General features: G+C 40.8%; 1 protein-coding gene across 2 annotated transcripts in view; it reads right to left on the reverse strand.

Moving 5' to 3' along the window:
- AGBL1 (ATP/GTP binding protein like 1) overlaps positions 1–20,531 on the reverse strand; it is a 730,233-nt gene continuing 709,702 nt past the window's right edge. For both annotated transcript variants that reach the window (XM_032342085.1, XM_032342083.1), the window contains exon 23: positions 1–4,581. In XM_032342085.1, the coding sequence (XP_032197976.1) occupies positions 4,377–4,581 (205 nt within the window). In that variant the 3' untranslated portion in view covers positions 1–4,376. The remainder of the gene's footprint in view (positions 4,582–20,531) is intronic.

The following is a 20,531-nucleotide window of genomic DNA, read 5'->3' on the forward strand; positions in this document are numbered from 1 at the left end:
CTTGTGATTTCTCTCTGTCAAATAAATAAATAAAATCTTTAAAAAAATTGTAAATAAAGAGCACCCTTCAGGAGGGACGTAGAAATAGTGCAGCAGAGACCTAGATGAAAGATTCTAGAACCTGGCTGGGCTGATTAGGAAAGGTCGAATAGAAGGAAGGTGTTATTTGAACTGGGTCTTGAAATGCCCAAATCGCATAACGGGAGATGCTCATCAGAGACAGAGGAAAAATGTGAAAATGTGTGAAAAATCAAAGAAGGTATTTAGGGAGCTTTGTGGCTCGAGAAATGATTGTATGTGTGTGTGTGTGTGTGTGTGTGTGTGCGCGCACATGTGTGCAGGCATCTCTGTGTGTGTCTATGCGTGTTCACACACACATATGTGCAGTGAGATCAAATAAAGCTATGTCCCATGACAAATGGAAGAGACTGCAGATAAGTAGAAACTAAGTCAGCAGAGAAGAGTGGGGGCTGGGTTGTGCAGGGCTTTTTCTTCTGTGGGAACTATGGAGCTAAAAAGTCCTTTGCCATGGAAAAGTATCAAGAGTAGCCAGCAGATTCCACCCTTAGGGGATCCTGAAAGTATGATCCTTAGGGGATCACAAGAAGCCTTGTACTTCTCTACCCCAAATGGGATGTCCTAGAGGTTAAAAGGCTAGCTACCCACATTTGCCCATCTGAGAAAGGCTACCCCCAGGAAACTGCAGCCCCACTGCTCACTCCCTTCCTGTCCTAGCCCGGCCAGGCAGGGCACTGAGGACCAGCTGGTCTGGCACACCTGTGCCCATGGTCTGGCTCCAGCATCAGTGCTCCAGACTCGCATCCCCCCTGCACACTTTGAACCACGTCTGCTTCCCATTAGAGCCCATCACTGCCTGGAATCCTTGAGTAATCTTGTTTGGCTCTGAGTTCGGTGGAAGAGGGTTTTCAGAACAATTCACTGTAGTGGTTTGGCCAGCAAGACACATGTCTGGCCGGGCTGGAAAAGCCACTCCTATCACTATCTGGAGTTGACTTGCCAGTGAGCCTTCTCTCCCCCAAGACTGAAAATCAGTGAGGTGTATCACACAGTGGTCTTCAGTCCCAGTGAGAAGGGACGGAAGTCAGCTCTCTCCCTAACTCTTTTGTTTCCTCTGAGCAAACTCCTCCTCAGCTGACTGGCACCTGGGCTTAGTTACTCAAGACTCCCACCAGTCCCCATCTTGCTGTTTATGCCTCTTCTTCTACTGATTCACTTCTAGAAGCCCATTCCCGATGGAGCTGTCATTGGCGCCCAATATTCAACATGACCCCAAACTGCACTCATGATCTCTCCTCTTACTGAAAACCTGCTGATCTGCAAAGAGGGTCATGTCACACCGAGGGCTGTCATACTACCGAGCTACCACCATAGCAGAGTATCCAGTCAGTGGGACGGCAGTCCTAATGATGCCCGCAGACATCATTCCTGGGCATGCTTCTGCTGAAGATTCTTGGTCTCTGCCAGCACATTCAGAACGAAGACCAACCTTCCCATCTGGCCCTTTCCATGTCCAATGTTCCTTGATCAGGTTGAGGCCCATGTTCTCATGTTCATCTCTTGTCACTCCCCTCTGGTGCCCACATACAAACACATCTTTTAAACCAGTCACAATCATGATTTTGTTCCAAGCTCTAACCCCACCACATGGCTTTTGCACAAAGTCATTCTACTCCTTAGCATGTTTGTTCCATTTTACCTGACAACTCTTGCGAGTCCTTCAAGCATCACCTCAATTATCATCTCTCGGTAGATGTTTCCCACCATCACTGCCCCATTAGATGATCTTCTCCAGAGTTCTACAGAGGCGTGAGCCACTGTATTAAGATGTTTACTGTTCATCTTTCCCACTTGCAAACAGAATAGTTCCTTTCCCCTGCATCCTTGGGGCTTAGTGAAATACACGACACACAGTTGGTGCTTAATGTATGTTTGTTACATGACTCAATCACATGTTCCATGTCCCCAGCTTTTCCTAAACCTGCTACATAGAAGTTTTCATGTCTGGGTCACTTGCCCTCAGAAACAATGTCAGGTGACTGGAAGCTCACCCCCAAAAATGAATGCCAGATGAGGCATCAAGTGGCGACGATGAGTCACTATTATTCCCAGCCCTCCCAACATTTATGTTTTCAACACAACTGTCTTCCTGACTCCTCCAAGCAAGGGGAGAACAGAAACATTTTTCTATCCTCTATTAAAGAGTGGAAAGGTTTATAAGAGCAGTTAAGCCCTACTGTTATCTAGGATTTGAATGTGGTGTCTTTGCTACTTCCCTTAAACCTCTTATATATGTTTCAGCCATTTGAGTGTCTTAACACCAAGAATGGATATGTGGTTTCTGAACTATAGCAAGGAAATTCGGAAAGGAGTTGGAAGAAGAAGGGATTATCAGTCATAGTAGTAGTAGCAGTAAAAGTAATAATAATAATCATAGAATAATATTATCAGCTCTTCGAATCATAACACACCTGCCTTTCTCCTATGCCTCAGGGTTAAATGATGGCAAAGTCTTACAGTGTGGCTTTCTGCTGGTCTAGAGGGCTGCTGAGAGTTTTTTTCTGAAATTATTGTTTCCAAAATCTCATGGTGGTGATTGGTTTATCAAGAGAAGTATTTGCCAATATTTGATCCCCAGTGTGCATTATCCTCTTTTCCCTATGCCCAGCTCAAACACAGACTATATTTTCCAACCTCTATTGCAGGTACCTGTGGCCACAGGGCCACTTGTTAGATGGTGGAATTGTGGAGAAGTGCAATGTATAACTTTTTGAAATATGGCGAATGAGTTCTTCTTTCTCTATCCTTCTTATTGCTGACTGGGACGTAGATGCAAAGGCTGATGCTTTGGTAGGCATCTTCGGCTAGACAGAAGCAACAAGCAGCAAAGCTAAAAAGCCATAGAAACTGGGTCCTGGACACCAGGTACTCAGGATACCAGCTCTGACCTGCCAATATCTGGAATCCACATAGAAGATAAACAGATTTTGTTTTACAAAGGTACTGCAATTTTGGATTCTCCTTTTCTTATAGCTAAACCTAATCATAACTAAATATAGATGGCATCTGGACAAACATAAATTCAACCTACCGTATTTTCTCCAGATTATCTCTCATTTCAGTATCTGCCGTCTCATCCTTTCTGCTTGGGTCCTGTCCAGCTAAAGATCATCTAAGTCTCCAAGCTATTTGCCTCTGCGTGCCAAAGTTCCTTACTCCATTTCACTTACTTTATGACTTTTCAACCTCCTACACTCTGCTCCTCTGTAACCTCCTTCCCAGATTCTTTCCAGGAAGAGGGAGTGAGTACCTTCTAAACATGTGACTGCAGGTGATGTCTTCTGTAACTGTGAGAATGCCTATGCACAATGCTCTACTTGTGTTAAGGAGGAAAATCAGCCAACATTATTGGGTACCTACCATGGGCCAATCTGTATACTTTTATATATTATCTCATTTCATCTTCACAATAACTTTATCATATATATAATGTTCATCTCCATTGTACATACAAGAAAACTGAGGTTTGGGAAAATGTAATTAGTTGCCTTAGTTCTCCTAACAACTGACTGCCAAATCCAGGATATGAGCCCCATCTGTCTCCGTCTGAAATGAATGATTTTTCCACCATGACTTGCTGCCTTCCAGCATCATGGTTAGTGGCCTGAATTCATAGGATTTTAAAATTTGTAAAGACCAATGGCCATGTCTTATTCGGTACTGTGTCTTTTCCCTTAGAATCTAGGACGGTTTCTGGGTATACTGGATCTGTAAAATATATGTTGTTAAAACAGACTAAGCATGAGGCTTGCAAATTCCCCTCTGTTGTGTGGCCATTCAGGCTCAAGAATTCAGCAACTGAAGACCCTGCTAGGACCCTCAGAGGTTCTCAGTGGGGCTCATAATTTGTGCTGAGGAGTTCAGATGCTATAGTAGGAATACAACTATCAGAGAGAACACTCATACGTAGAACAGCTCAGACAACCATACAGAAATCTGGCTGAGAAGTCAAAAAGAAGCCCAACTCCAACTTGCAGTCAGCTCCAGTTTCAAGCACAGGAAGGGGGAAGAGCTCAAAATAGTGATGAGAAGATCCATGGTAATCCTGAGAGTAGCCCTTTCTAGAATAATGGCAGCTTGCATGGGCTCCAAAGGCCACCTAACGATGTATGTAAAAGGTAGAATTGTAATGTGGCCAGTCTCTATGCCTAGTGAAACTAAAACAAAATCTGGCATTCGGTTGCTGGGCTCACACGGGCTGGCTTTTGCCACCGACGCTGTACAAGTCTGATGGTGAAGAAACAACACAGCTGCTCGTCCCATGGTTAAAGATATGGAGCTCACTCTGAACCTCAGGGCTAAGGGATGGCTTTTCTTCCCTGGCCTGGCCCCTCTTCTTCTTCCCCTTCCTCGTCCGTGTTGAAAGCGCACTCTTGGATCTGCCGGTCCAGCTCAGAGAAGCTCCCTTCTAGGTCTGAGCTGCTGTCTGTACTGTAGTCAATTTCCTCCATGCAGGGGGGCTCATCATCCAGTTCTGACGTCACGCTGCTGCTGCTGCTACGTCTGCCGTGGGTTCCCAGGAAACGGGGGAAGACAGGGGAGGTAGGGAAAGGGATGAAAAATACAGAAGGGGAGGGAAACAGAGAGTGGGGGTGGGTGGGGAGAACGGAGAAGGAGAGGAAAAGAGAAGTTACTCAAAGGAAGGAGCAGTTACAGTAGATTGGAAAGGGAGAAGGAAAGTTGTCTTCCCTGAGTCTGCATCTCAACAGCCCCTGCTCCTTTAAACGTGTCCCATACACAGTCCCTGGGTCCTCAACCATTTTTTTGAGATGGCAGAGGAAATCACATAAAATCTTTGGGATTCCTTTGTCCTTTGCCAGAACAGTCTGCACTTCTAAGTCAGATCAGAAGATTTCCAGTCAGAAGAGGTGGACGACCTCATGCATTTAAGGTCTTCAGGGTCTTTTTGGCTCAAAGTGAAACATCAGAGAAGGGTGTCACTGTCACTGAGTATTGGAGCATGTCACGTCAACTGTGTCCAGGGAAGGGTGGGGTTGGCATTTGGGTAGCTAAGACCAAAAGCCCTAATGTGTCCCATGGCATCTCACAGCACTATGACTCACTGCATAGCTCTCGTTCATTGTGATGGATGGTTTGTTGGAATTAGACAATTAATCCAGGTTGAAATTAATACAGGAGAGAGTAAGCAGGCAAACAGCATTCTCTTTCTGCGACGTTCGTGCATCCCATCATCTTCCTTCTCTGCCATTTATGTTAGTTTATTTACAAATGGAAGATCAGCAGGGGCTGACCAGCAAGAGGTAGAAGGGTACAGCAGGAATGGACAACAAACCTTGACCACATATTGAGAGCAGGGGATATTTCTTCCCAACGAACTGTAGATCTATCTCATTTGCATGAGGTACCTTCTTTCCTGAAGACTTTCTAATCACTCCCTACTTAGGACTTAACCAATTAGGATTAACAGCGTGCTGGGCTTCTACTCTGTGATTTATAGAAGGCAAGCACTTCATAAATCAGGCAGAGCTGTTCATCCACCTGCCTCGCCATAAACAATGAAAATGGGTAATCAGCAGCATGGTTACATGTTAGCTTGGGAAATGAATCAGAGTCCAGTTTCCTAATTGTCCACCGACTGATGGGAGCAGCCTCTATGTTCTCCAGGCCCTCAGTACCCTAAACCGAAGGTCTGGTGGGACACTGCCTGAGTGCAGGGGAAGGGGAAGAAATACGGATCTTGCTCCCATAGAAGCACAGCATTAAACTGTTATCATATTTTACAGGCTGAATGGTAGGTGATAAAGCAGTTGAGTAAAGGAAGGTAAGAGCTGCCCAAGTGTAACACGAGCTCAAGTCAGCAAGAACTGACGGCCTGTGACTCAGCCGTCACCATACTAGGGACCAAGATGACATGCTGTACAGTGTCAAGAGCCTGAGCTTCAATCCTGGCCATGAGACCTTAGAAAGTCCCCAGCCCCATAGCATAGCAAGAATAATACCTTAAGAGCTATTGTGCAGACTAAATGAGAAAGCACACAGATGCTATCTAGCAGTGTCTGGCAGAGGAAAGGCCATCAACAAATCTTCATTCCATGCTCTACTGTGGATATGGAAGAAGAGGGTGAATCATGGTCTTGAAGGAGAAAAGCACTGAGCTTTGTTGCTTCACACCTGAGTCGTAACAATAGCAAAACCATTCAAATTTACACTGCGGATAGCTTCTCTAAAGCATCATTTTGATTATGCCACTTCCAAATTTGGAATTTTCCATGACTTTTCCTTGCTTATTAATGTAGTGTGGGTATTGATGGATGGGATGCTCCCTATGGGGTCCCGTTGGCAGAAGTCTATAAATAAACACCACAGTCAGTCTTCCTCTAATGAGGGCCTTTCTTTCCTCCACTGTGGAGTCTGCCCCAATAATTCCTGGACCTGGACCTTTCCCACCACAGTCAAGTCATCAAGCTGTTCTGGTTGTGATCATCCAAACATATCAGACTGCATGTTTTTCCAAGCCTTTAGTCAGGTAAAGATTTCTCATCTCTAAAATGATCTTCCAATTCCTCAGCATCCAACCAAATAAGATACACCATTTTTTAAAAAAGGCTCATCTTAATTTCCACCAAATGACTATCTCGATAGCTCTATCTCTTTGAAATATTCTCCCTTTGAATTTTGATCTTCACAGATTCACTTAATTTGTTTTGATCCTTAGTAACATTTGTGAATAAAGCCCAAGCCTCTGCCTAATTCTATATTATTCTATAGGAAGTCTAAAATGTGCTAAGAACACAGTAGGCATACAATAAACAGTTCCCAAACTGAACATATAACATGTATGTATGTAGAGAAATACATACATGCCATTTTGGACCATGTTTGGAAGGAATTACTTTGGTCTTGATTTTTTTCAAAGGTTTTATATATGAATTAAGCCATAATTATCACATTATTGATTTCAACAAATATAGTTTCCTTTGCAATTGATATATATATATATAGTATAACATTCAATGTATAATACAGTATTAAATAATATATTATATTTATTTATATAGAGATATATATATATTTACATTTAAATTATATTTGTAAACATATGTTTACATTTATATTTAATTTATATATGTAAAGGCTTAAAAAAGTTGAATTACGTCTTTCACTTATTTCTCCAAATAAAGTACAATTATTCTTATAACTTAGAAAATCAAATTACATGTTGAGGGACTTCCACTTCTGTATGTAGAGAGAAGTACTTCTCTTTTTTCTTCCTCATACATTATTCTGGATATTTTATATAAAACAAACATAAGAAGATTCTGAAATGTGGATGACATATGGAGGGAAGGAAGCAGATGAGATGTGGTCCCGGGACTAAAGGACAATATGGTGGTGAGCTCCCTGACATTTCTCTTGGCCTCTTATATCCCAGACTTGGAGCTAGACAAGCTGACAACCTGGAAATGCTAACAGGTATGGACAAAAACAGCCCCAAATGGAGCTAGTTCTCTCTAGCCAAATAATAAGGAAAAAGGCAGCCTATCAAGAAAGATGAGTTTAAGCTATACTAGCTCTACTCTAGCCAAAAACCACAGAAAAACCAGTGGCCCCAACCTTACCCTACCAAGAGAAGCAGGGAGCCTAAACTTCTACTCTCACTAGACTATAACAAGGTGCTCACAATCCCTTTCTTTCCCCCAAACTAAGGCATCAGAGAAGGTAGGATAGGAAGCTGGAACTTTCATTCCTAGTGTACAGTAGTGAGGTTCCTGACCTCTCAATACCACTGGAGGCCATGCGGGAGCCTGAACTTCCACACACAACTGTTGGTAACAAGACTGACCCCTACCGGTGTCAATGGAGAGCACCAGCAAGGCCCTCCTGCCCCTTGACTCAAAGTGGTATTAGTACAGGTCTGGGGTGGGGGGCGGAACTAAAACTCTGAAACTCTCCCCACTGCCCATCAGCAACAAGGACCCTCACACCCAGAGTGTCAGTGTGGCTAAACAGTGAACCTAGACCTTCACCTCCACCTGCCCATAACGGGCCCCTTCTTCTCCTATCTGAGTGGTGTTGGAGGGGACATGTTCAAACAAATGATTCAAATAAGATCTTAGTCTCATAGGGTAATCCCCAAAATGTCCAGGTTTTAATGTAAAAGGATTCACCACACCAAGAATCAGGACAACTAACAGATACTAGCATCAACATGACAGAAGTTAGAATTATCTAATGAGGATTTTAAAACAAGTATCTTGCAAGTGCTCTACTGAGAATTATGAACACACATAAAAAGAAATAGAATGTCTCAGTAAAGAAATAGAAAATCTCAGCAAAGAAAAAATATATTTTTATGTATTATTTATGTATATGGGGTATACATTATTTACATATATATTTTTATATATGGAGTATGAGGAAAAAACAAATGAAATTTTAGAAGTGAGAAGTGTACAATAACAGAAATGTAAAATGTGACAAAGAATAGAAGGTCTTGCAGAGAAATGTAAGATATTTAAAAAACAGGTAGAAAGTTGAAAACTGAAAATAAAAATAAATGAATGAATAAAAAATTCAGCAGCAGCATGGAAGAGACTGTGGAAAGATTCAGTGGATTTGAAAATAGAACAATAGAAACTACTCAATCGAAACAGAGTGAAAATAGACTAAGTGAATGAGCAGGACATCAAGACTTGTGGCACTATAACAAAAGATCTATCATTCATCCCATCAGAGTCTCAAAAAGAAGAAAATTGGAAAAACTTTTCAAAGCAATGCTTGAAAACTTCTTAAACTTGGCAAAGACATAAACCTACAAGCACAAGAAGCTGAGCAAACCCCAAAGAGATAAACCCAAAGAAATCCATACCAAGACAGACTGCTGACAATCTTCTGAAAACACATTAAAAATCTTGTAAGCAGTGAGAGAGAAACTTCAGGGGAACAACACTCTAGGGAAAACATAACTTGAATGGCAGTAGTGTTCGCCTCAGAAACCACAGAGGCTAGGAGAAAATGGAGAAAGAACAAATGGAAAAACAATGAATGGAAGGCTTAGCCTTAACATACCAATAACATTAAATATAAGTTGTCCAAACACACCAATTAACAGAGCTTGTCAGAGTGAAATAAAAAACATGATCAAATTGTATGCTGTCTATAATTACTCACTGAAAATATAATCAAAAAGGTAGGTAGAAAGTGAAAGGATGGAAAAGATATTCCATTCAAACATTAATCAGATAAGTTAACCATCAGGTAGAGGAAATGGCCAGGGACATAGAGGTGTATGATGATAAAAATGTCTACACATCAAGAATCGTAGCACTCCTGTATGTGAATGCACCAAACAAAACTGCACAGAATGTGAAGCAAAACCTGATAGAACTGAAAGGAGAATTAAACAAATCTATAAATATAGCTCAAGACTTCAACATTCCTTTCTCAATAGTTGATCAAACAACTAGGCAGAAAATCAACGACAACACTATCAACTAACTGAATATAATTAATATTAATAAAATACTTCAGCCCTAAACAACATAATACATATTCGTTTTCAATGTACATGGAATACATGAGAAGGACCATATGTTCCACCATATATAAAGCTCAATAAATTTAAAAGGAGCAAAACTACACTGATTGTATTCTCTGACCACAGTGGAATCAAGCCAGAAATTGAAAATGGAAAGACAAAAGGAAAGTTCCCAAGCACTTGGAAAGTAAGTAAATACACTTTTAAATAATTCAGGAGGTCAAATAGGCTATTTCAAGGAAAGAAAAAAAATACATTTAATTGAATGAAATTGCAAATATAACCTATCAAACTCTGTGGGACACAGATAGAGCCATAGTGGGATGGAGATTTATAGCAGTAAATGCTTACCTTAGAAAAAGTCTAAAACCAAAAATCTAAGGTATTACCTTAGATTAGAAACCTAAGAGCAAAGTAGAAAGTAGAAGTAGAAACCTAAGAGCAAAATAAACCCAAAGCAAGTAGAAAAAAGGGAAGGAAATAATAAAGAAACAGAAACCAATGTAATTGAAACAGAAAAACAATGGAGAAAAATCAATGAAAAAAAGAGCTGTTTGAAAAAAAAAAAATCTATAAAATTGACTTGCCTCTAACTAGACTAACAAAAAAAGAAGGAAGGCATTAAATACCACATCAGGAATGAAACAGGACTATCACTATAGACTCTGCAGGCATTGAGAGGAGAAGGAAATACCACAAAAAACTCTAGGCACATAAATTTGACAACTTAGATAGTATGGACCAATTCCTCAAAAAGTATAAACTACAACAATTCATGTAATATTAAATAGATTGTTTGAATAGTTCTATAACTCTTAAGAAATTTAAATTTATAATTTAAACTCTTGAAGAAGAAATCTCTAGGGTCAGATATTTTCACTGGAGAATTCTACAACATGATTTAAAAAGGATTAACACCAGTTCTACATAATCTTTTCCAGAAAACTAAAACAAATTCATATTCATTTCATGAGTCAAGTATTACCCTGAGACTAAAACTAGACAAAGACAGTAAGAAGGAGGAAAGAAAACTACTGACCAATATACCCCATGAATATAAATCCTTAATAAACTATCAGCAAGTTGAGTTCAGCATTATATAAAAAAGAATTATCCACCCTGACGAAGCTGAGTTACTTCCAGGGATTCAAAACTGGTTCAATATTCAAAAAGCAATCAGCAGAAGCCATATACTAACAGGCTAATGAAGAAAAATCAAATGATCATATAAATTTATGCAGAAATGCATTTGACAAAATTCAACATCCATAAAAGAGAAAAATCATCAGAAAAGATATTATAAAGAAGGCCTTGATAAAGAACATGTATGAAAACCTACAATTACTATTATACTTAATGGTGAACGACTTAATGCTTTTCCCCTGTGATCAGGAACAAATCAAAGATGTCTACTGTTAAACTCAACACTCAAAAACCAAATAATCAAGTCAAAAAATGGGCAGAAGACATGAACAGACACTTCTCAAAAGAAGATATACAAATGGCTAACAGACACATGAAAAAATGTTCATCATTAGCCATCGGGGGAAATTCAAATCAAAAGCACATTGAGATACCTCCTCACACCAGTTAGAATGGCAAAAGTTGACAACAAACAACAAGTGTTGGACAGACTGTGAAAAAAGAGGAACCCTCTTATACTGTTGGTGGGAATGCAAGCTGGTGTAGCCACTTTGGAAACCAGTGTTGAGATTCCTCAAAAAATTAAAAACTGGCTACCCTTGACCAGGCAATTGCACTACTGGGTATTTATCCCAAAGATACAGATGTAGTGAAAAGAAGGGCCAAATGCACCCCAGTGTTCATAGCTTCAATGTCCACAATAGCCAAACTGTCGAAGGAGCTGAGATGCCCTTCAGCAAATGAATGTCTAAAGAAGATGTGATCCATATATACAATGGACTATTACTCCGTCACCAGAAAGGATGAATACTCAACTTTTGTATCAACATGGACAGGTCTGGAGGAAATTATGCTATGTGAAATAAATCAAGCAGAGAAAGACAATTATTGTGTAGTTTCATTCATTTGTGCAACATAAAAAATAGTGTGGAGGACATTAAGAGAAGGAAGGGGAAAATGAAGAGGGGGAATTTGGAACCGGAGACAAACCATGAGAGACAAACCATGGACTCTGGGAAGCAAACTGAGGGTTTTAGAGGGGAAGGAGTTGGGGATGGGTTAGCCCAGTGATGGGTATTAAGGAGGTCACAAATTGCATGGAGCACTCGGTATTACACATAACAACGAATCATAGAACACTGCATTAAAAACTAACGATGTACTGTATGGTGACTAACATAACGTTAAAAAAAATGTATGTCTATTGTCATCACTGAGATTCAGCATAGTTTTAGAAGCTCTAGCTTCTAAAGTGAGACAGGGAAAGAATATAAAAGCATATAGATGGGAAAGCAAGAAATAAAACCATCTCTATTTTGGGGATGTACAAAAACAAAAACCAAGTAAACAAAAAATGACTCCTAGAGCTATAACTGAGGTCCATCAGGTCATAGATAATAAGATCAATATACAAAAATCAATTCTACTTCAGTTAGTAAAAAGGGTAATGTAAACATCACTAAACTTTTATAATCACTAGACAAAAATCAAACACCTAGATGTTAATAAGCACAAAAGATATACCAGCCCGGTATACTAAAAAAAATGAAAAAAAGCTGATGACAGAAGTCCAAGAAAATTTAAATAAATGGAGAAACGTATATGGCCCAGAAGGCTCAACATGGTAAAGCTGGTAATTTTCCCCAAATTGGGGAAACTTTAACAGGACTTTAACAGGACTCTTAGCAAAATTCCAAAAATACTTTTGTTGATCTGGTTGAGGTTATACTAACATTCATGTGGAAAGGCTAAGGAATTACAAATAGCTAAAACATCTTTGAAAACAAAAATTGAGCAGGAGGGAAGGATCCCTCTGCTCAAATTTCATGATGTGTTCTGTATCTACAGTTACCAAGACTATAGAGTTCTGGCAAAGTGATAGACACGTAGGTCAACACAATCGGACAGAAAACCCAGAAATCTGTCTACATAGGTAAGACCAACTGATTTTTAACCAAAAGCAAACTCGATCATGAGGTAAGTTTTTAATTTTATATTTACACGAAGCCGATTTTACGAAAGAAAGACATCAGCAAACGTGCAAGACTTCAAGAAATATAAAGCGATTTGTTTTTCTCAGGGAGGTGAAGTTGAGGCTGGGGAAGACTTCATGTGAGAAAGTCTAAGTGACTCAAAGATGAAACAGAATAAAGATTTCAGAATCGGAAATGCCATAGTTAGAAAAACGTTGATGAGCATAGAACCGTGTTAAATAAGTAAGGCTAATCTGGAGATGAAGTTTAGAGAATAGAATATAAAGTTACAAATCTTGTCAATGTGAAAACAATGTGGTAACTGATACAAATAACGTATGAGTCGAAAGGAAATGCAAATTGGCATCGTTTGATCATTTACCACATGAGTCAATAGATAACATAATTAGTTCAAAAATAAAGCAATGTTAACAATGTAATAATTTGAAAATTTAATTGCGGAAAGGGGAAAGAACTTGACAAACTAAAGAAAACACAGATGATAGAGAAGATTCGGGACCCCAAAATTGCACTGTGCGTATAACCAGTGCGATTCTGGTTGGCAAAATCCTAAGGTCTGCCTCAGAAACCAGCATGAAACTACCATGGAGGTATTCTTCCAAATCCCAGGGTGGAGGAGAAGGATACGGCTTGTTGAAGGTACACCCGCAAAAGCAAGTTATGGATTAGGTGAGGAAATTATTCAGATATCCACAAACCTGAAACAATATGACAATCTGGAAGACAAAATAGAATAAGGACATTTAAAATGATCCGGGGATTAGAATAAATTCCAGAAACATGAAAGAATAAGATCCTTTTGAAGAAAAAATAGGAGAATTTAGAAACTGAACAGATTCCTCTGCAAGAACAAAAGATGCAATTATAAGATCAATGGGCAGTTTGACAGCACAAAAGACACAGTTAAACAGAATTCATAAATAAGAAGACAGAGGTATATAGGGGGTTGTAGGTTAAATTGGTAACGGGCAATCTTCAAACAGATAATAGTGGGAAGTGCGAAGTTCTCAAATTGAAGAAATGCTCTCGGAGACGCCTGGATGGTTCAGTCAAGTCATGAACTCAGGGTCCTGGGATCCAGCCCCACATTGGGCTCCCTGCTCAGCGGGGAGCCTGCTTCTCCCTCTGTCTGCTGCTCCCCCTGTTTGTGTTCTCTCTCTTTCTCTGATAAATAAATAAATAAAATCTTTTTTTAAAAAAATACTCTGGAACCCAGGAAAATTTAAGTAACAAAACAAAGTCCATGATTATACATATCAGGATGAATATCAATTTTAAAAAAAGGGTGAATCAGAGAAACTAGGAAAGAAAAACCAGATTATCCTTAAATGAATGACATTTAGAGCAACAGATTTCCTATTAAAACACAAACAAACATATAAATAGGGGGACCAGGTAAAGGGAACTCTCTATCTTGGCAGCTTCCCTATAAACCTAAAACCAAAAAAAACCCAAAACTAAAAAACCTAAAACTCTAAAAAGTTCATTTTTAGAAGCTTGAAAAGCAATATAAACGTTACACATAGCCAGAAAAACAAAACAAAACAAAAACAATGAATGGATGTCTTGGAAATGCTGAGGTAAAATAAACCCCAAGTTGCAATTACATACTGAAACAAACAAACATGACTTTATTTTTTGTGAAAGAGGAAAAAACAAATACACTTTCCCTCACATGGACCATCACTGAAAGGACCGCTACCGTGTATACTTCTATATGAAAGAAACTGACCTCAGAAAGAAGAGATAAGATCTCGAGAAATAATTTTGTAGAAAAAAAATGCTAATCATGGGATACTAAGGGAAGTATACTCCTACAGTCTCACCGTGGTTGCACTTGGATAGTCCGACTAGAGTAACTTAAAATAATCAGGGACCAGGGGCGCCTGGGTGGCTCAGTGGGTTAAGCCGCTGCCTTCGGCTCAGGTCATGATCTCAGGGTCCTGGGATCGAGCCCCGCATCGGGCTCTCTGCTCGACAGGGAAGCCTGCTTCCTCCTCTCTCTCTGCCTATCTCTGCCTACTTGTGATCTCTGTCAAATAAATAAATAAAATCTTTAAAAATAATAATAATAATCAGGGACCAAGAGAGTGTGGGCAGATGTGATGTTCGACACTTTCCAGCCTGGCCTTGGGGTGCCCTGAGCAAGCAATCCTCCATGATTCTATGTTTTCTAATATTATAGTATATATACACCATCAAATTATTATTTTAGTGAGAAAAAAGTGATACTAAAATGATTTTAATACAAAAGATAAAAGAAAGGTGGGGGGGAGGAGGGGAAATGTAAAGAAAATAATATCAAAAACTATATCAAAAACTGGGGCTGCCTGGGTGGCTCAGTGGGTTAAGCCGCTGCCTTCGGCTTGGGTCATGATCTCGGCGTCCTGGGATCGAGTCCCGCATCGGGCTCTCTGCTCAGCAGGGAGCCTGCTTCCCTCTCTGCCTACTTGTGATCTCTCTCTGTCAAATAAATAAATAAAATCTTTAAAAAAAAAACTATATCAAAAACTAATGATGTACTACTATATGCTGGCTAATGGAATTTAAATAAAAACATAAATTAAAAAAAAAGCAAAGAGAAAAAGAGGGAAGGAAGGGAGGAAGGAACAAGGAAGGAAAGGAGGGAGCCAAAGGGGGGGGCAGAGGGTGGAAGAGAGAGGGTTAGGGAAGATAAGCTGTTGGTGGCAGGTGTCCTTGGCAAGGTCCTGCCACCACGTCACCCATTATCTTATTTCCTTTGAATGGAATTGCTCACATCCAGTAAAACTCAGTGAAATTGTCCTTGACGCTCCTGACTATCTCGCCCATCTTGAAGGCAAAGCTTGCATCCCGCCTCTCCTTTGAAATCCTGGCCAAGCACAGTGGCCTCTCTCCTTTCTTTACTGGTTCAAGCACATAGTGGGTCCACTGTCTGCAGCACATGCTACTGTCTAATATTACCATCCGTGTTCAAAGAGATTCCATGTAGGCTGATCTCTGGTTAGGGGCCAGACTACTCGTTGCACTGCCCTATGCCCAAGGCAGTGACGAGTACGTCGGAGCCGGACCTGCCGGAGCTCCTGAGTGGTTTGCTGGCTCTCTGCAATTCCCACCCTCCTCAAGAGCCTCAACCTAATGTTAGCCCAGCACACCAGAAGAGTAAACAGAGCCCCGGCATCCAGGGAGAACCTTCTAGGGAGCTGTGGCTGAAGCTGTGGATGCTCTCACTGTAGCTTACAGATTCAGCTACTTACTAGCTTCTTCTCTCTTTCTCTTATTTTCCCAGACTGATGAATTCAGTAAGAAGGAATCATCCTCTAAATAGAAATAAAAGGAACGAACTTCATGCAGAAATCAAACGGTCTTTCCAGCTCCTTAATACCCAGATGTGGGAAGTGTATGGAGTAAACACCCGAAAAGTGATTTCATTTCTTCCTTCTCACCTGGATGCTTCGATAGCTTGGAGATACGCATTCAGATCTCACACTGGATGGTGTTGGAGAATCATGTGGTACAGTAGGAAAAAATGCAGATCAGGAACAGAATGTAAACTTGGAGTGAGACAAGTAATTGAAGGCTTGAAACCTGGCTCCAAAGCCCAAACGAAAAATGGTAAACTTACTTTCTCTGGGCTGCACTGTCTTCATTTATCCAATGGGCATCCTACTAGCTTTCTTCTTGAAATGCTATCGGGGAAGCAAATTTCGCAGCACAAAACCTTGACTGAATTTTGATTCCTCTTCCCTCTCCACAGCGTTTGAAGACAAGGCATGAAAATATTTTTTATCCTGGCAAGTCCATCGTCTTGATCGTCCCACATAAACCCAATAAATGCGGCTGGCAAACAGTTTCTAAGCAAAGCCATTAAGAAGTCTCCGTCCCTTGCAATCCTTCCAAGCCAGCCCAGTACAGCAATTTGCAAATTTATGATGTGATAGATAGAATTTCTTTGTTTTGATTTTGCATTTGCATATTTATTGAGATATGACGATCTTAATTAGTTCTGCCTTTTTTGTTTTGTTTGTCTTCCTGGTTGGGAAAAGACAGCTTTCTATAGTGCAAAATAATTCTGCATGCTAACAGGGTGAGCCAAACCCAGCCTGTGGCGCTCCTTGATGTTGATGCTGCTTAAAATGCAGCTTTGTGGAGTCTCTTTTCACTTGTTTTCTCTTTAAATGCTGAGGTAATGCTAAAGACTTGGGTGAATGCCAGACCTCAAGAGGCAGCCACCTACTGAGAAGCAAGAGAACTCTTTTAAAATTCCAGACACTTGTACTCATCCTACATGTTCTCCCCAGACTACCTATCACCCGTCTCCCTCCTGAAAAAGCTAAGCCCCATCAAATGCCTCTTCCAAATGCCTCTCTTGCTTCTTGGCTTTTGGAGAGGAGAAAATGCATCCGAATTTCCTCGGTGGATGCATCCCAGGGGAGTATCTGGACATGCTGTTCACACTGGGCTTTTCATCCTGGACCTTCTATTTATTTTCTGCAGGAGCAGAGCTGTGCGTGAATTCTGTGCCCCATCCGAGAGGCAGCAGCAGCCCAGCGGACAACACGTAAACACGTGAAGACATACAGATCTCGCCCACCACGGGTATCTCCCCATCCATCCTCACCCAGAACAATTAGCACGATTCCCTAGAGTTTCCCATTTGCCTAGTTCTTCACACCATCACGAGGTCTGTCACTGTTTCGACACTTCCACGAAGAAGGATATAATTTATTATTTCCCTGGGATTTGTTTTTTTTTTTTCCTTTTGGTTTTGTTTATGAAAATAACCCAGTAATGGAGAATTTCCTGTATACAGAGAAAAGCACCAGGCACCACTGGCAAATGGGGGCAAAAATAGCACCGCTCATCACCTACTGTATGTCAGATGTTTTGCATTTGTTTCATTTCACTCAAAATGCAAACCAATATGCATATCTATGGGGTGATATTATGATTTTATAGCTGGAAAAAGAGAGATCTTGGGCATTTAGAAAATGTTCGCAGTATCTTAAAGCTACACATGGCACAGAAGATGTATGATAATCAGATAAGACTGAGGGTTTCTGTGTCCCTGAATTCAATCAACAAATCCTGATGTATGAAATCTACTTTGCCTGAGGGAGAAATGGAGGAGGTATTAATTCAGCCAAAATCAAAGCCATGGGCTCTGTAAAGTGGTCTGAAAAAAGTCCAATGCCATTCTCACCAAAAAGTCATGGCAATAAATGTCTCGCTTCTTTTTTTGTTTGTTTTTTTAAAGATTTATTATTTATTTATTTTCGAGAGAGAGAGAGAGAGCATGAGCCAGGAAAGGGGCAGAGAGAGAGAGGGAGAGAGAATCCCAAGCAGATTCCATGCTGAGTGCAGAGCCCGATGTGGGGCTTGATCTCACGACCCTGAGCTCATGAGCTGAGCTGAAATCAAGAGGCAGACGATCAACTGACTGAGCCCCCATGCGTCCCTCAATGTCCTGCTTCTTAATGAACAAGTGAATCCATGTGGGGGATGTGGTCCCAATTCTTCACAAAAATAGAAATACAGAATAAAAAAGGATGAGAGTGGGTTAAAGAGAAAAGAATGAAAACAAAACAAGGATGAGAGAGACAGGAGAGACAGAGATGGAGATGGCGTATGAGGTGTTCAGGAAACGTGTCGGTCAGCAAGAGCTTTACTTCTGTGATAAGTGAGTTGACCTAAATGGCCTGGGGGGACAGTGGGGGGGAAGATATGTAAGATGCGGGGTTACTGTGGAGGATAATGAAGAGTTGTATGACAGAAGATTTCTGAGGGATCCACGGAGGTTTCAGACATTCACTTTACATTATTCATCTAGAACAGCCAAGGGAAGTACCGCTGAGCCAAATCATAGTCTCAGGCTCCGTCTTTCGCTTTAGAAACATATCTGGTGGTAGAACAGGGTGTGCGTCTGGGGTGTGTGGTTGGCCATACTCCGTCGCTAAGGGATCTAGAGAAGGGAACTAGCCCATATAGGTATCCAGTGCACGAGCGGGATGACCGTTGTCAACTGACTAGAGAAGGTGTCTGTGAGGAAGTCAGCTCATCGCTTCAGAAATGAATGACAACAGTAGAGCTCAGTCTCTCTCACATCGCCATGTTCCAAAGACACCCACTTTCCCACCTGTTTTCCACCATTCTCACCGTGTTTTCTCATTGAACAGTTCCAAATACATCCTATTGAATATTTGCGGGTAACTGCCCAAGCGCCACAACAGAGTGGGGCAAGCTGAAATACGTTGCCATTTGCAACATTCCCCTGAGCAGTGGGACACATGGTGCAATGTCAGTTTCAATGGGTCAAAACAAAACAAAAGCCCCAAAACCACTCTACGTGGCACCAAACAATAGAACTGTGGTTGTGTCTCACTCAGTGACACTGTCACACTTATCACTTCAAAACCTTGCCAGAGAACATTTTCTCATTGTCTGGAAAACAGAACATCTGAGAGAAGTACACATTTGCGGAAAGCACTTAGATTTCTGTGTAATTTTTGGTCCAACTTTTCTCTGCTGAGAGGCATCGCCATTCCAGCATTAAGAGAGAAGGACTTTCTTTTGTTCTTATGTGCTTCGAAACCACAAAGAAAGAAACCTCGTTACCAGAAATAAAATAAACAACATTTCAAGGATAAATTATGCGATGGGAAAGGTCAGGGGTGATTTCTCGGCAAAAACAAATCAAATTAAGAAATTTTAAAAGGCGGACATAGGTTTTGATCCTTTGAAAAGTTAAAAGGTAATCTGTGCATTGATGTTCTGACTCATAATTTTATAGGCATATCTCCTTAAGTGCCACCCCGCACTTATTTGCTATAGAACTCTTAATGTTATAAATGTTTATGTATTGTTGGTCTCACAGTGGAAGCAAACACCATCTATTGGGCTCAGCCAATGAAAGCAGTATGCCATTCTGCCCTCTTTTTATTTTAGAAAGTGCTCATTTTTAAACTCCTCCACATTTTTCTCTTTCTGACATGATTTTATGTTCTGGTGAACAGTTTTGACTCATAATGGCTCACAAAAGACATGCGGATAATAGTGCCGGTGGTACAGACGGTGAACACTGGTTTTAAAGTGGTTGGAGGCCATAAGCACATTTAAGGAAATTAAGGGTAAGGGAACTGATGGTAATGTCCAGGGCCAACTGAGGTCTCCATGGAGGTCATGGAGGGAACCCCATTTTTACCGGGGTTTAGAATCACCCTGATTTCTTCTGTCTCCAGAAAATTCCATTTTATACCATCCTCTCTCCTGGAATTGTTGACACCTATCAGCCCAGATACAACGCTGGCTGAGAGGACTTCTGACACACCCAGACATAGGCACGTGGCTGGGTAGCATGAGTAATGAGGATGACCCTCTGATAAAGTCTAAGGTGACAAAATGGGTCATGGTTCATGTTGCTCCTTTCCTCCTTGCTGGTTCCAGGACTGAAGTTATGTACTCCTTGAGCCCAAAGAAAACGAATCCAGCTTTCCAAAACCCTGAGACTCTCACAAGGATGCAGCTTCTCTTTCCTACCGTTGGCATGTACGGGTGGCAGGAATGATGAGAGACTGTAACCTAAACTCCTCTTTTTGCTACACTTCCTCCCCATTCTTCCCCAGAGTGCTGAGAGTAACTGATGGGAAATTAACAGCTTGCTGGGGTTTATGCACATCGTTGTGCATCTATGGTTCTGTGCCGAGATCCCTTTATCGGGGGGCAGGGGACCATGTTTTCTTTTTTTGTTTTGCTTTGTTTTGTTTTTATTCCCTCAATCATACAAACTTAACTGGATCTCTGTAGAAGTCCTTTGACATTATTGAGAGCTTCATAAACCC

The sequence above is a fragment of the Mustela erminea genome, chromosome 5 (assembly GCF_009829155.1).
Source record: "Mustela erminea isolate mMusErm1 chromosome 5, mMusErm1.Pri, whole genome shotgun sequence".
Classification (NCBI taxonomy): Eukaryota; Metazoa; Chordata; class Mammalia; order Carnivora; family Mustelidae; genus Mustela; species Mustela erminea.